We start from the raw sequence: 15,734 nt of genomic DNA, 5'->3' as shown, positions 1-15,734 counted from the left end.
CTGCTTGGGCCCCCTGAGTGGGTTTTACTTTGTGGAGGATCCCCCACCCCACCCCACCCCAGTTCAAGGAAGTTGAAGACCCTTGGCCTAACCTTCCTCTGGTCTTGGCTGGAGGCGCGTACACCTCAGGCCTGTGCTTTGTTCACAGCTGCATCCCCACTGCCCCAACTCCGAGCAGGTGCTTGGCAAATGTTTAATGAAACCTTGGCTAGAAGGCCATGCTAACCCTTTGTGGCCAGGTTCTTAACCTGGCCTTGAACCCTCTGAGCTTGTTTACTGAAGGCCTGTTCAGCTGTGAGCACCCTGAAAGTCTGATCTCGGGCGTAGGAGCTAAGCCACTCTGCTCATTATGTGAGGCAGGTCTCCAGGCTTGAGTGGGCCACTGCCCCCACCTCCTGATCCTGCCAGATAGGCACCAAAACCCCAAACTCACCCCTTTCCCTTCGTCCTCTCAGCCTAGTGGCTTTAGACTCACCACTTACCAGACACAAGGGACTTTATTCATTTCACATATTTAACTCTTAGACAGAGGAAACTTGAAGCAGGTTTTGAAAGTGAAAGTGTCTTCTTGCCCACCCTTCTCCGTCCTATCATGGCTAGTGGCTGTCCTCCAGAAGATGGCCACAGTGGTTATGTCCTCCCAGTACTTGCATCTCAGGTGTCACCCTTGACCATGCAAGGCCCTGCATGGCTATTCATGTTCTCCCCCTTAATGGAGTTGCTGTGAAATGAACCTTACCAGGGGACTCGCAGAGGTTGGCTGAGAAGATACTGCTATTCCTCAAAAGGTTAGGACTGTTAACAAAAGGCTAAGGCCAAGTCCCCTTCCTAGTGATGAAGTGGCCTCAGCAGTCTGTCAGCCTTGGGGCCTGACTAGCACCCAAAGGCTGACAGGACCAGGGAGAACAGGCCGTTAACTTTCTAGGGTCACTGGCTTGGCTGATCTAGCACCTCTCTGGCAAGTCTTAGGGCTGGGGCTGTTATTCAGCCTTTTCGCCAGCAGAGGGCAGCATGGCAGGGCGCTGGAGAGGAGACTGGATGGGAGCACCAAGGGCTAGCTAGTGTGGGAGCAGGGTACAGGGCGCTGTAGGCAGGACCCTCAGACTCCTCAAGTCTCGGACTCATCTGTCTCTTCAGTGGAGCCATCGCTCTCTGCATCCACTTTTCGGGAGTGATGCAGGGGTCTCCAAGGGGAGCCAACCCGGGGAGGGGTCCGGGAAGGCAGGCAGCTGGCCTCTGGGCTGGCAGTGACTGAGTTGATCAGGCCTGGGACCTGGACCAGCCTGAAGGAGGGAGGAAGAAGCCCAGAGGGCAGTGAGGTGCCTCCTGGCCAGAGACCAGGACCTCCATGCTCACTCTTGCACCGGGGTGAACCCATGGGCTATAGACCCAGAGAACTCAAAGAGGACACCTTAGGCCTCTGCTGGCCCCCATACCCTTCCTTGACCAATTCAGGGTGTTACAGGCAAGTACTGCAGACCCATGAGGGGGCATGGCCATGTCCCACTGTGGTTTGGCCTCCACAAGGGGGCAGCATCTTCCCACTTGACACTTACAGCCGTTCCAGCTCCTCGTCCATGGCTGGGTCATGCATCAGATCCCCTTTGTCAGGCAAAGCTCCTAGGAGATAAATGGGGACACAAAACTTAATCTGAGGGTCCTTCAGCCAGGCAGCAGATGCCTCCACACCTTCACCTTCCTGTCTGCCTGTTCTGCTGACCATGGGAAGGCTGATCTAAAAGATCCGAGGACTGCTATCGGGGACAAAAACCAGTCATGGAGCAGCCATTGGGGCAGAGACCACAGCTAAGGAGACACTCCCAAACAAACGGGGCAATCCCCTTTCAAGACTAGGTGGTGGGTGTGACCTGGTGCTGGGGTTGAGTTCTTCCTTGAGGCCCCAGGTACTGAGCTGAAAAGGATATGGCCTAGGCTAATCCTAAAGGTTGGAAATTATCTAATTTTGTGCCCCCAAATCATAGCACCCTACTTTGGAAAAAGATGGTAAAAAATGCTGCTTCTGCTCCTCCAGGGAGGGTCCCAGGGGGTGAAAAGAGAAGGCTGGGTCAGGATCAGATGAAATTATTTTGCATGGCCAGGAGGGGAGCTGTCCCATCTCGGAGGTGTCAAACTCCAGTCTCTCTGAGTTGGCCAGTTTCCTTAGCTATAAACTAAGAGAAGCTAATTCTTTTCTTTTCTTTTTTGAGACAGGGTCTCACTCTGCCACTCAGGCTGGAGTACAGTGGCACAATCATAGCTCACTGCAGCCTTGAATTCCTGGGCTCAAGCGATCCTCTTGCCTCAGCCTCCCGAATTGCTGGGACTATAGGCATGTGCCACTACGCCTGGATAATTTTTCTATTTTTTTGTGGAGACGGGGTCTTGCTATGTTGCCCAGGCTGGTTTCAAATTCCTGGCCTCAAGCAATCGTCCTGCCTTGGCCTCCCAAAGTGCTGGGAGCCAGCAGGGTGAGCCACCCTGTCTGGCCAAGAAGTTAATTCTTTGATCTTGGGGAAAAGTGAGAGGAGAGAGCCTTGGATGCTGTCAGGAGCTGTTAACAGTGGGAGGGAAGGTGAAGCTGAAGTTTACAGATAGGAAGATTCTCATCAGCAAATTGTGGAGGGAAAAGAGCTCACTGGTGGTTTGGAACCTAGACTGGGCAGTCAACACTGCTGGTCTCCAGGAAGACTCAACCTTAAAATTATCCATCTGGCACACCTCATCCAGCTCCTTGTCTGCTTCAGTTTCTGACTTTGCCAAATATTTTTCAGATGATGCCTCCTGGTCCCCTTTGCTCTAAGTAGTTAGTGGTTTTCAAACTATGTCCCATAGAACCCTCTCATTTTTGGGGAGTGCCCTGGGAATAAAGGAACAGTGCTACCCCTCTCCAAGACTGGCCTCAACCTGAGTATCTCCAGATTTCTATTTCATACGCTGGCGATGCAGGTGAGGGCTGAGACCACATGCTTCTTCCTGTCTCCCACTCCATCCAACATTAGTGCTCAGTGAAAGTGACTGAGTGAGTAAGTGGCCTTTTTAAAGGCCCTTAGGAAAAGTGAGTTAGTTCAGGCTATGACCTAGTTGCTAGTTAACTTTTCCTTTTTCTTCCTGGCAGCTGTAATTGGTGGAAAGGAAGGGAAAGGAAGTTCCCTAGGAGTGTGAAAGAAAATCTAAGCAAATCCTCACCCACCTTCCCCTTTTGATTTCTGACTCCTCTTTTGCCTCCTTTCTACTCCTAGTCCAGCCAGCGACCTTGGCTACCAGCGTCACTCAGTTGAGGGGCCCTCCCCGTGCATGTCCCAAGCACAGACTCAGAATAACCAGGCAGGTGGCATGCCCGCGTGGGCCCTCAGGGCTTTGTGTTCCTGTGTATTTGAGAGCGTCCCCCAGCAGACTGTATGTTATGTGAGATAGTAAATATAAAGCATCCAGCACAGCACTTAGCCTGCTGTGGTTGGCATTTAACGAATGTTCACTTTCCTTCCCTTGACCCCATGCCCTCAGCTGGCAAAAGGAAGGGGAATGCTGTGTGTCTCTTCTTTGAAACTCAGGCACCTGGGATCCCAAGTACACTAGGAGCGTCTCTTGAGAAGAGACACAAATAGGATCCCCTTAAACTCCAGTAGGGTGGTGGCTTGCTGGCTCTTTCCCTAGGAGAGCAGTGGATGTGGGAGACGGGGGGAGTGGGGTGGGCGGAGAAGGCTCAGTGAGAATAAAACCACAGGCAGGAAAAACTGGGCCAGTGCAGGCTTCCCCCAAGTTTTTTTCACCTTTTCAGATTATCAGATTATTTTTTTTTTCTAGCTTGGAAAAAAAGGCCTCCTCAGACACACCTTTGCCCTGTTTGTAAATGAGATTCAGGTCTCTTTGATATATAATCTCCAGAGTCACTGAGTAAATAGCCCTGTGTCTGCCCAACCTGTAGGCCGCTCCCCAAAGCAGAACTGGGGATTCTGTGGGGAGGGGCTGGGCACGCCTCTGCCATGGAGACGCTGCTTCATGTTGGGGCAGGGCCTCGGGTGGGGAAGGCTGTCCCTTACCATGGGAATGTGTAAGAGGGCAGTTTTGGGTCAGGCATGTTCTAGCTCCATGGGACTCAGAGTCTTGCCCTGAGGAGTCGAGGCAGAGATAGCATGTCCCCTCCCCCATGGAGCTGTGTCTGCCAATAGAGGCCAGCCACTACTGTGTTGTGGGGGCCAGTGGGGGTGGCCACAGCTAGCTCATGCTTACCTAGGGCTTGATTGATTCCATGATGCTTGGAGAGAGCCACAAGGAATCCATAGAAGGTCAGTCTCTGAACGTTGCTTAGAACTTCTTTAACAAGTGCTGGGGGTGGGCAGCTAGAAGGGAGAACACAGGGGCCAGATTTAAGACTAGCAAGCCTGAGGGCCATCTTTTCATACATACCTTCAGGTTCAGGAGGATACCCAGAGCTGAGACCAGGGGACCTGCTTTGGGGGCCCTAAGGCCCTGGGGGAGCATGGCAGATCTCTAGGAGTAAGGCCTTGATAGGAAGGGCTGGCATCTTCACTGGCTACTGCTTTCACCAGGGGGGAGTAGGAGAGAAGGGAAGAGGAATGGCCACAGGGGACAGCCTCTTGGAGGAGACCAAAACCAGTTGCTTTGTGCCACACAGGGCAGTTTAACCATCTTTTTGTGTAGGAAAGTTTTGTACAGCGAATGCTCTTTCCTTCTCTAAAAAGCCAAGGCCAATCGATCTCCTGGTAAGCCGGTCACCTACAGTTGGTCTTGCCCAAGTGAAAGCAATCATTTCTAAGTGAGCCAACTGGGAAGCCTTTCAGTCAACAAGCTGGTTTGGGGGCAAATAGCACTGTTCTAACTATACTGTGACCATCAAGGGTCCTAGAAGCCCTGGACCAATCAGAACATCCTGCTAGAGATCTGTTCCAAAGCCAGCAGTCTGTGAGCCCTGGGGCTGAGGAGGGGTCTGCGCACCCATTCCTCACCTGTACTTGTGCCGGTCACACAGGTTTTCCAGGCACTGGTAGAACAGTGACGCCTCCACTCCCTCCATGCTGGCCTCGCCCAGGACTTGTCGCTGGCGGTGTTGCCCACTGGATGACGTTGGCACAATCACTGTATTGGGGTTCTTGCCTGACAGTAGATCCTGATAGATGGCGGCCACACTGTCCAGGAATTCTGGTACCGTGGGGTGGGGGAGGACAGTTCAGGCAGGGGGGACGTGTTTCGTCCCTCCACTGTGTTCTCCCTCCTCTGCTTGTCAGCTCAGCTGCGCACCAGCCTCAGTGCTCAGGGCATGGTGTCCTGAGAGCAGAAGCCCTCAGTCTTTTGTGACCCTCGCATTCATAAGAGATGACGCTAATGCGTTTCAGCTCAAATGTCTCATCCTTCAGACAGTTGTTCCTAGACTAGGTGAGAGTCCCTCGCATGCTTTCATAGCACCCTATACTTTTGTGTAGCACTTAGCCAATGATGAGTTTTCTGTGTGATTATTTATTTAATCTGTCTCCTTGCTGGACTGTAAGATCCTTGTACAAAAGCAGGGGTCATGCCTTGTCGACCTTTCCTGCCCCAGCACCTAGCACTGTGCGTGGCACATATTAAATGCCATAAATATTTTCTCAAAGAGTAAATATGTGCATGCTCCCGCTGGGAAGCCTCATCTTGTGAGGCCACCTGCCTCTGTAACTCAAGAAAGCATGTTGGAATACCAGTGAGGAACAGAGAAAGCCTGCAAGCTGCTAATTTATTAATCATTTGAAATTGTATTCAAATTTTTGTAGTCGAGCCATCCTTAGTTACCAATGACTTACGGCCCATCCCATGTCCGGCTGACACACACTGCTGTGCAGTGTAATGATGCTCTTGGCCCAATGCAGCTGGCCGGGAGCACTGTGAGAGGAGAGCCAGGGCAAGCAATGGGGGGAAATGTTCTCCCAGACATGGCTGCTCTTCCTAGGGCCTAAGGGCTTCTGCTAAGGAACAGGTGGTGAGACCCCATGCTCCAGCCCTTGCCTGAACAGCCCTTGGCTGCCATCGAGTAAACAGAATGTGGTGCCTAAGTGAGGCCAGGGCTGGCTGGGGCCATCAGTTGGCAGAAAGGCCATCTCCAGGCTCCAAGGACAGCCTTCTGTTTACTGGAAGAGCCCGTTTTAAACAAGTTCGTTTATGGACATAGTCAGCAATTTCTAAACTCAACATTCCATTTGATGTTGCTGTGTGTGAGTGGGTGTGCGTTTGTATTTATTTGTCTATTTTTATTCCACCTGACTCCAAAGGGCTTTAGGGGCACAGCTGGTGGTGGTGTGTGCTGATTAAAGCTGTGGGTGGGGAAGAATGTGTGCCCACACATACGACCACGCACCAAGGAAGAGACCTTTGATTGTAGTAATACAGAAAAGAGACTAAAAGCACTGGCTTTGGAGTCAGCCTTCTCTTCAAGTCTGGTCTCCACCACTTATTAGCTACTTACCTTTGTAAACTTATGTCTCAAAGGACCTATCTCTTAAGGCTGTTGTAAGGATTAAAGTCCTTAGTGCTCTGCCTGGGATATAGTAAGTTTCCAATAAGTAGTGAATGCTACTGATGTTCTTATCGTCATTGCCACTTAAACTGATCTGTTGTGCTGCTGACTGGAAGCAGTGTGGTTTTCACTGTCTTCGGGAGGCTGAGGAAGTCAGCTCTGCAGATTGAATCTTGTGGCCACCATCGAGAACTAGACATCCTGTTATTGGCCCGCGGTGAAGCACACTCCCAAAGGAAGTGGGGAAAGAAACACACGTGCCAGGCACACAGATGGAAAGGGCAACAGGGTGGGACAGGGAGAGACATGGTCCTAGATAGGAGCCATTACATGGCCCTGGAACACTCTCACCTGAGTAGTAAAACTGGATCTGGAAGGCAAAAAGGAAATCTGAAAAAGACATCAAGCAGTCCATGGCATCGTCCATGAGCACAATCCTGAAGTCGGGGGAGGGGAGAGAGAGAGAGAGAGAGAGTGTGAGTGTGGCTGGGGGGAGGGGAGCGTGTGCACCAACGAGCAAGTGAGCTATTCCTGGGCCCCAGTCTCCTCTGGGGCAGCAAGACATTCAGGAGAGTGCTCCCAAAGGCAGGCTCCTCCCAGTTCCCTCACTTTCTCATCTATTGGACCCCGCCGCCAAACTGAACTGACCACACTGTACCAGGGCAGGCTCCAAGTTCAGTCTCGGCGGCACCAGCTAGAGGATGGAGCATGGGGGGTGGGGCAGCAAGCAGAGGGCGCAATTGTGATGGAGCCAAGGTTTCTTTTCATACACTTAGGCACTGAATCCTTTCATTCTGCAGTGAGGACCATTTAGTTCAAGTAAATACAGCTGATCAGAAAAGGCAAAAAGAACAGCCAAGGGCTTTAAAGGGGTCTTGGCAAGTGGTACTGAGATTTAGTAAGTTACCAAAAGGCTAGAAACAGCTACAGGCACCTCCACCCTGGGACACAGATGGCAGACAAGGGGAGAGGGCAAAGAGCTATTGGGGACTCTGTACTTGACAGGGTCGAAAAACACACTCCATCTTGTGATGCTGTGGCGGCCACTGCGCATCCTTGGTGTCCACTCTCACAAGGTGGCCACCTCCTGGTTTTTACTGTTCCTCCCATAGGCACCCACCTCATAGGAAGAAAACCATCTGACTACTACAGGGATCAGCCCAAGGCCATGTTCATACTCTGCTCAGGGCCTCGTCTGCGAGAGGACAGGAAGAGAAGGAAATCAGCACTCGCTGGGCTCCATCCATGTGCCAGGCAGGGTGCCAAACTCATCTACTGGAGTGGAACTGGGCCCTCAGTCTGTTCCTGATTGGGCCCTTCCGGTTTTATCTTTCCTATTGTTTTTTAAATTGTTTTATTTTGCTCTCTGATGTATTTTTCTAAATCTCTCCCCACTGCCCTCCAGTCAGAGCGTCCCCAAATGGCAGCTGGATCAGCCCCAGAGAAAGTCAGCACTGCTTACCTCTGGGGAAGGGGCTTTACCGAGAATTCAATATAAGTGGTGCCCCTACCCCTGGAATTGTGCAAGGCACCTGGCCCTGTTTCAGATCTCCCCAAAGAGAGAAAGTGGTTCCTATCTAGTCTTTAGTCTAATAATGGTAACTATAGAAACAGGTACCATTTACTGAGTACTTCATGGGAGGCACTGTGTAAGGTATTTAACTATATTAATTAAATTTTATCCCACAACTGGCTGGGCACGGTGGTTCCCGCCTGTAATCCTAGCACTCTGGGAGGCCAAGACAGGGGGATCATTTGAGTTCAGGAGTTCGAGACCAACCTGAGCAAGAGCAAGACCCCTGTCTCTACTAAAAAAATAGAAAGAAATTAGCTGGACAACTAGAAATATATGGAAAAAATTAGCCATGCATGGTGGTGCACACCTGTAGTCCCGGCTACTCAGGAGGCTGAGGCAGGAGGATCGCTTCAGCCCAGGAGTTTAAGGTTGCTGTGAGCTAGACTGATGGCATAGCACTCTAGCCCGGGCAACAGAGTGAGACTCTGTCACAAAAAAAAAAAAAAAAAAAAAAATCTTATCCCACAACAATCCTGTGAGGTAGGTCTTGTTATTATTTCCATTTTATAGGTGAAGAGTCTAAGTGTCAGAGAAGTGAGTTTACCAAAGTCACATACACTGCTGGTGACTTTGCTTGACTCTATAGGCCATGTATTTTTCCATTAGGTCACACTGCGTATTGATTGATTGATTGGTGATTGACATGGTCTCCTTCTGTTGCCCAGGCTGGAATGCAGTGGCACCATCATAGCTGACTGCAGCCTCAAAATCCTGGGTTCAAGCGATCCTCCTGCCTCAGCCATCCAGGTATCTGGGACTATAGGCACACACCACGATCCAGGCCTGGCTGATTTTTTAAAACATTTTTTGTAGAAATGGGATCTCGCTATGTTGCCCAGGCTGGTCTCCTACTCCTGGCCTCAATCAATCCTTCCCCCTAGGCCTCTAAAAGTGCTGGAATTATAGGCGTGAGCCACTGTGCCAGCCATACTGCCTCTTTTAAAATAAAAGACATAGAACAGAAACACTAAACATTTTATTTCTTAGTTTCTGTGGCCAATTTATCTTCTTTCTTGTCACCTATATCTTAGGGCCTTAATTGTTTCTCATGTGTCTCCTGGGGAGAAAGAAAGCTGCCTCCACTACCAGAGTTCAACATTGAAATTCCAGCTGGAAAAAATTCAAGGCCAGAGGGTGGGAAGAAGCAATGCTGCCAATGGCCACAGGAGGGTGCCCTGGCCCCTCCATCAGTAGCCTGTGGGACTAACGCTGCCATAGGCCAAGTGGTTACCCCCACTCCTCATAACCGAGGGGAACCCAGGCAGGCAAAAGGAAGAGAGAGGGCACAAAGCCCAGATTCTGACATCTGGACGGAGAGGGAGCAGAGGGATGGCAGAGAGGGGGCAGACAGAGAAGACTGGGTTAGCAAAGACACCCAAACTGCAGAAGAAGAGAGAGCTCTCCCAGGAGCACTCAGGGAGCAAGACCCACCAGCTCCTCAAAGATTTTCCTTCTTAGGCTCACTCAGCAGGGAAGGAAAAGGCGCTGGAGAAGAGAAGCCAGTGACCTTTCCTTCCTGCCCTACTCCCAGGTCTAAAGTTAATTACTATGAAACATCCCCGAGCAGGAAACCACCACGGGGAGCCAAAGCCTTTCAAGATGTTACATGGCTTCTCTTGTTTATCATCAGTCTGGAACGCAACGCTCCTGTTTACAGCAGCAACTTCCATTTATTATGTATTTATCTTCATTTATTTATACTGTGATACAATGAAAATACCATAAAGTTCACCTTTAAGAGTGTACAATTCGGTGTTCTTTTTAACAATATTCAAAGCCGTGCAATCATCACCACTGTTTAATTCCAGAAGTTACCTCCATTTGTAATTCTCACTAATCAGCATGCTCCTGAGACAGGCTTTGAAGCAGAGTGCCATGAGCATCTTCCTCTTTCAGCACAGACAGGACTAGAAGCTGCCAACAGGGCGCACCTTCCAGCCTCTGAACTGCCCACAGCTCTCTGGCAGGGGCTGTTCTTGAACATTAGCAGCCTCTTAAGACGGGCTGCTGAGGCGGAGGGATGCATGGCATGGAAGGGCGGGCACGTCTGTGAGAGGACGGCCGCCCCGTGTGTGCTCTGCTCTCAGCCGGCTGCTCAGTTGGCCCGAGCTTACACTGGTCAGGAGGGAGCAGTGGGCAAGTTAAGGGAGGGCGATGGGGCAGGGGCTTGCTTTCTGAGAGACATGTGGTGGATCCCAGCAGGTGTGAAAAGGATTGAGGAGTTTTCTCAATTGCAAACAGTGAGATGGGCTGCTAAAAAGCCAACTGCATCGCGGCGAGGCCACCCACTACTCGGCTCAGCCGGAAACCTGGGGGGGCATCCTAGACATCCTGGGACTCCCTCCCTGGCCCACCCCAAATCAATCAGTCAGTTACTGAGTCCCACTGATGCCATCACCGACATTTCTCTTGAAGCCATCTACTTCTTTCCATTTGCGCAGCCACCATCTTACCCCCAGCCTCCACCTCTATTTTCTGGATTCTTGCCTCCTTGTAACTGAGTCTCCACACACTGTGGACTCAATTAGAACAGTCAGTGTGAATCTCACTGTTGTACCATTCTGTTTAGAACCTGTCCTGGGCTTCCCATTGCCCCTAAAACACAGTCCTCCATTTGGATCCTGGCTTAGGAGCCCACATAATTGGCCCCTTGCCTCCCCTGCCTCCCACACTGTATTCCAGCCACCTGATCCTCCTGTCCTTCCTCATGCCCTTCAGACAAGTCTGCCACTCTGCTAATGCGCCCTGCTCCTTAGGCTTCTCTCCTTACCTACCTGATGCCTACAACTGCTAGGGTAGGGCTCCCTGCTACTAGCTTCTACACTTCTCTGCAACCTCTTCACACCGTTCATGTCAGTCTTTGCCTCAGGACTATAAGATCCACCAAATGACACCTCTGTCTTCCTGCTCGTTGCTTGACTCCAGGGTCCAACATTGTGCCTAGCACATAGTAGGCACTCAGTAAGTATCTGTTGAATGAAGGAATGAAGGAATTCTTTCCCCTGGCCTGGTGACACCTGGACATTACTTTCAGCTCTGGATAGTCCATTTAAGAGGAATGAACTAGAGCTGTGGAGAAAAGGGTCAGAGTGGTGGAGAGTCTGACAACCATGACATTGGACAAATGACTGCAGTTAGAGCCTTTAGCTTGGAAGAAAAGACTAGGAAGGAAGTGAGGGCTGAGACCCAACTCTTTTTTTTTGTTTGTTTGTTAGTTTTGAGACAGGGTCTCACGCTGTCACCCTGGGTAGAGTGCAGTGGTGTCATCATAGCTCACTTCAACCTCAAACTCCGGGAGACCCAACTCTTGAAGAGCTGCCTCTGAGGGATTTGTCACAGGGACCTACAGTTTCGCTCTAGAAGACTTTTTCAAGCTGCCTAGCTCTGGGATAGTGGCTGATTTGTGAAGGAGTGAGCTGCCTGTTGCTGGAGATGTTCAAGCCGAAGCTTGCATGCTGATACTTCCTAAAGGCTTCTTCCAGCTCTGAGAGACTGTCGTACTAAGAGTGGACAGAACTAACAGCTTCTCCTGTCAGTGCTGGGTCTGGTGGGGGAAAAGTTTGCTGCTCAGAGGACTGTGGCTGCAGAAGATCCTGAAAGACTTACATAAAGGTGCTTTTTTTTTTTTTTTTTGAGACAGAGTCTTGCTCTGTTGCCCGGGCTAGAGTGCCATGGCGGCAGCCTAGCTCACAGCAACCTCAAACTCCTGGGCTCAAGCGATCCTTCTGCCTCAGCCTCCCGAGTAGCTGGGACTACAGGCATGTGCCACCATGCCCGGCTAATTTTTATATATATTTGTAGTTGTCCAGATCATTTCTTTCTATTTTTTAGTAGAGACGGGGGTCTTGCTCTTGCTCAGGCTGGTCTCGAACTCCTGACCTTGAGCCATCCACCCGCCTCGGCCTCCCAGAGTGCTAGGATTACAGGCGTGAGCCACCGCGCCCAGCCCATAAAGGTGCTTTTAAAAACACTGTATGCTGTGCTGTTCATCTCCAAATGAATGCGCTGACTCCTGAAAGTTCTGGGCATCTGCATCTTGCTTTGGAATCTCAGCAGAACTGTGGGAAAAGGCAGGCAGGAAGCTATCGGCCTGTCTTTGCCTTTGGTGACAGGGACAACCCCAGGTTGTAGGCCCAATATCCCTACAGACACCTCCTTCATCCTGGACTCAAACTTATCACCACCCTCAGAGGGCTCAAGAGGGAATCTTCCTGGAGACGAGGTCATCCACGTGTGCTGTTTTCCAGTTGATGGCAGTTGGCTCAAAACTCCTTCCTGCCAGAGGTCTTTTGCTAACGTGCCAGCTGCTTCTGACACCTGGAGGAGCCTGGCTGCCTCTTCTTTGAAGTGGAGCCAACAGGGAGCTGCTGCCAAAAAGAGTCTGTACAAATCTATTGGATCATGGAGGGATCCTTGTGGGCCATGCCTCAGAGCTAGAGAGAGGGACTCTGGGAGAGAAGTCAAGGCACTCTGGTACAGGCTGGCTCTGAGCAGAACCATGTGTAGGGTGGAGTCCAGGGCAGACAACTGGAATGAAGAAAGAGCACTTGGCAGAGTCCGAGCTAATCCCTAGGGAGCTGGCTTCCCCCTCTCTCTCGCCTCTCCCCCGCCCCTTGCTGACTTCCAACAGCTGGGATGGGCTGGCTGGCTGGGAGTTAAGCGGGTGCCAAGGAAGCAATAGCTTCCAGCCTGAACCTACTGACTTGCCAACTACCTATTCACCTCTAAGGGTCAGTTTCCTTGGTCTAGTGGCATGAGCTGCACCCATTTCCTGCACTTCTAGGTTAGATGGCCCTGGGATTAAGTCCCAGCTCCACCGCTCAGTGGCCAAGACACCTTTTCTCTCTGAGCCTCAGTTTCCTCATCTGTAACGAGGAGATAATCATACTTCCTATTTCACAGGATTCTTGTGAAGAGTCAATATGACGATGAACTTTGTCTGGTATATAACAGGTGCTCAAAGTATGTGTTAGTTGCTATCAATAAGTGTATTCTATCTGGTTTAAGGTGTGAAAGAGCCCAAATTAGCAAGTAAAAATATAGCTCAGAGGAAGTAAGTACTGCCAGCGCCCAACCAGGCAGAGGCTCTCAGGTGTAAGCTAGCTATCTAGTTTCTTCTTTTTCTTTTTAGTAGAGATGAGGTCTTGCTCTTGCTCAGGCTGGTCTCGAACTCCTGAGCTCAAGCAATCCTCCCGCCTCGGCCTCCCAGAATGCTAGGATTACAGGTGTGAGCCACCAGGCCTGGCCTAACTATCTAGTTTTAAATCCACTTTTGGGGGAAGTCAGCCCTCAGCCAGGGCCAGAAAGAAGAGCCACCTTCCTTTTTATTTTCCCCCCTTCTCAAGTGATTCCCCTGCCTCAATGAGCCACCTTCCATTACTGGACTTTTGGGAGGTCACATAACTAGTGTCCTCCATGGGGGCCGCTGAAGTGTGTCCCTAAGTGTGGGCTCACAGTACACCTCTGTGGTCTGTTTTAACGTCAGGGCCATGAAAGCAAAGCAGTGATGGAACTATGCCCGGTCACCTTCTCCAGGTGGGAAGAAAAAGGCTGTTGTGAAGGTTTCCTGGGACACTTCCCGAGGGTTGCCCCTCCTCTGGACTGCGCTGGAGGCACGTTTGTGCTGCACAAGGTGCCTCGTGTCCAGGCCCTCAAAGCAGCAGAGGATGTCAGGTCATTGGTCTCCCCTGGCTCCAGCCTGCATCTCTGGGCACCCTAAACCCCACCTGCCCTGCAATGCCTAAGAAGCTTGACCCAGAGGGTGTGGGAAATATTAATAATAAAAATGGTTAATATTCACTAGGGCTTAGTCTGTCAGCACTATACATTCATAAGTTCATTTCCTTCTCATATTAATCCTATGTGGTAAGTTCAGTGATATCTTTACTGAGAACACAGGAAAGTTCAGCGGGCCGGAGAAACTTGACCAAGGTTACAAGCTAGAAGCAAAAGAGCTGTAATTCAAATACAGGCCTCTCTGACTCCAGTCACAGTTCCTAGACCACCTGCAGCCACTCCTGGTGAGAAAAAGTGGGCTCTGTGCTCCCCAGTGGCAATAAAACCTTCTTGCTAGTGCCTCTTCCCTTCTCCCACCCTTGGTGTTCGTGACAGCAGCTGCCCCCAGAAGGACTGGAAGCTTAGGCTCTGGGCGCTGCCTCTTCCCTGCAGCATCCAGGGGCAGCTTGAAGGCCTCATTATCCCGGAACCGCCCAAGAAGCCTGACAGCTAGGGGTGAACTGCTCTACAGATCCTAGGATAAAGACCCAAATTCAACATATGGGGCCCCCTTTTCCTTCTGCCCTCGAATGCCTCAAGCTCCAGGCCCCCTGGCTTCTCTCAGTTCCTCCAGGCCGTCCTTGGTGAAAGCCCAGTATCTTTTCCATTGCTGCTCACTTTCCCTAGAATGCTTTTCCCTCTCGCTGCTATCTGCCTAAACCCTACCCATCCCTTCTGATTTAAATGAAATATTTAAAACCTCAGAAAAATTACAGAGAATAACATAAACATCTGTGTTCCCACTTGCCAATTTTATCAAACCTTAACATTTTTGCCATCCTTGCTTCAGTTTTTAAAAGCTTTTTAAACTACAGCATTACAGATACCATTCAAGCCACCTGTGTACCCCTCCCTCATACCATTCCTCTCCCCTTCTTCCACAGAGATCACCAAGATTGACTGAAACTTGCGGGTTTGGCATCTCTCTGCATGTTTTTATACTGTATCAACTCATGCAAATGTCTATAGTCCTAAAACATTATATAGCTTTGTTTTGCTTGTTTTCAAATGCTGTGTGTCATTCCGTAACTTGGTATTTTGAGATTTGTCAGTACTGATGCATATGTAGCTATTCATTTTGGCTGCTGGATAGAATTCCACAACTGTGGTATGAAGATGCCACACTTCTTCATAAGAAGGGGAAAGTCACCCGTTTTCCCTACTGTTCTGTTTCCTTCCGCAGAGGGACATGAAGATTGTTCCAATGGTAGCTATTAAAAACAGTGCTGCATGTTTCCTTATATCCAGGTGTGGCTCTTGAACTTTTTTAGATTTGCCCAAATTGCCTCAAAGTGATTGTAACAATTTTTACACTCCTACCTGTAGTTTATGAGTTCCCATTGTTCCACATCCTCACCAATACTTATATTATGAGACTTTAAAATTTTTGCCAATTTGATAGGTGTGAAGTGGAATCTCAATTTAATTGACAGTTTCCTGATTTCTAGTGAGTTTGGGCATGAAAATATGCCCAAAAGTTCATTATTAATGTTCTTCTGTGCATTCTCCATTCATATCTTTGGACTATTTTTCTATTGGGGTCCTTCATTTTTTTCTTATTGATTTGTAGGAATTTTTTGTTTGTTTGAGACAGAGTCTTGCTCTGTCCCCAGGCTAGAGTGTCGTGGTGTCATCATAGCTCACTTGCAATCTCCAACTCCTGGGCTCAAGCGATCCTCCTGTTCAGCCTCCCAAGTAGCTGGGACTTATAGGTGCATACCACCACACCCGGCAATTTGTAGGAATGCTTTATAAAAAATTCTTAGCCAAGTATGGTGGCACGACATGCCTATAGTCTCAGCTACTCAGAAGGCTGAGGCAAGAGAATCACTGGAGGACAGGAGTTCAACTCCAGTCTAGGCAGCATAGTGAGACCAT

The 15,734-nt window shown here is 50.0% G+C and overlaps 1 protein-coding gene across 3 annotated transcripts in view; it reads right to left on the bottom strand.

Annotated features, from left to right (window-relative positions):
- The window catches only part of LOC105811091 (chromosome unknown open reading frame, human C11orf49), a 199,217-nt gene that overhangs the window by 1,035 nt on the left and 182,448 nt on the right, over positions 1 to 15,734 (bottom strand). For 2 of the 3 annotated variants that reach the window (XM_012645198.1, XM_012645201.1), the window contains 5 exons: positions 6,857 to 6,942; positions 4,968 to 5,160; positions 4,231 to 4,340; positions 1,557 to 1,620; positions 479 to 1,283 (listed from right to left, as the gene is read on the bottom strand). In XM_012645198.1, coding sequence (XP_012500652.1) covers positions 1,109 to 1,283; positions 1,557 to 1,620; positions 4,231 to 4,340; positions 4,968 to 5,160; positions 6,857 to 6,942 — 628 coding nt within the window. In that variant the 3' untranslated portion in view covers positions 479 to 1,108. Of the gene's footprint in view, positions 1 to 478; positions 1,284 to 1,556; positions 1,621 to 4,230; positions 4,341 to 4,967; positions 5,161 to 6,856; positions 6,943 to 15,734 lie in introns of those variants that run through there. The other variant, XM_012645200.1, reaches the window with a different exon arrangement.

Source organism: Propithecus coquereli, unplaced genomic scaffold, assembly GCF_000956105.1.
Source record: "Propithecus coquereli isolate 6110/MARCELLA unplaced genomic scaffold, Pcoq_1.0 Scaffold227, whole genome shotgun sequence".
NCBI lineage: Eukaryota > Metazoa > Chordata > Mammalia > Primates > Indriidae > Propithecus > Propithecus coquereli.
The sequence above is the reverse complement of the archived record's forward strand: the minus strand, read 5'-3'. Positions and strand labels throughout refer to the sequence as shown.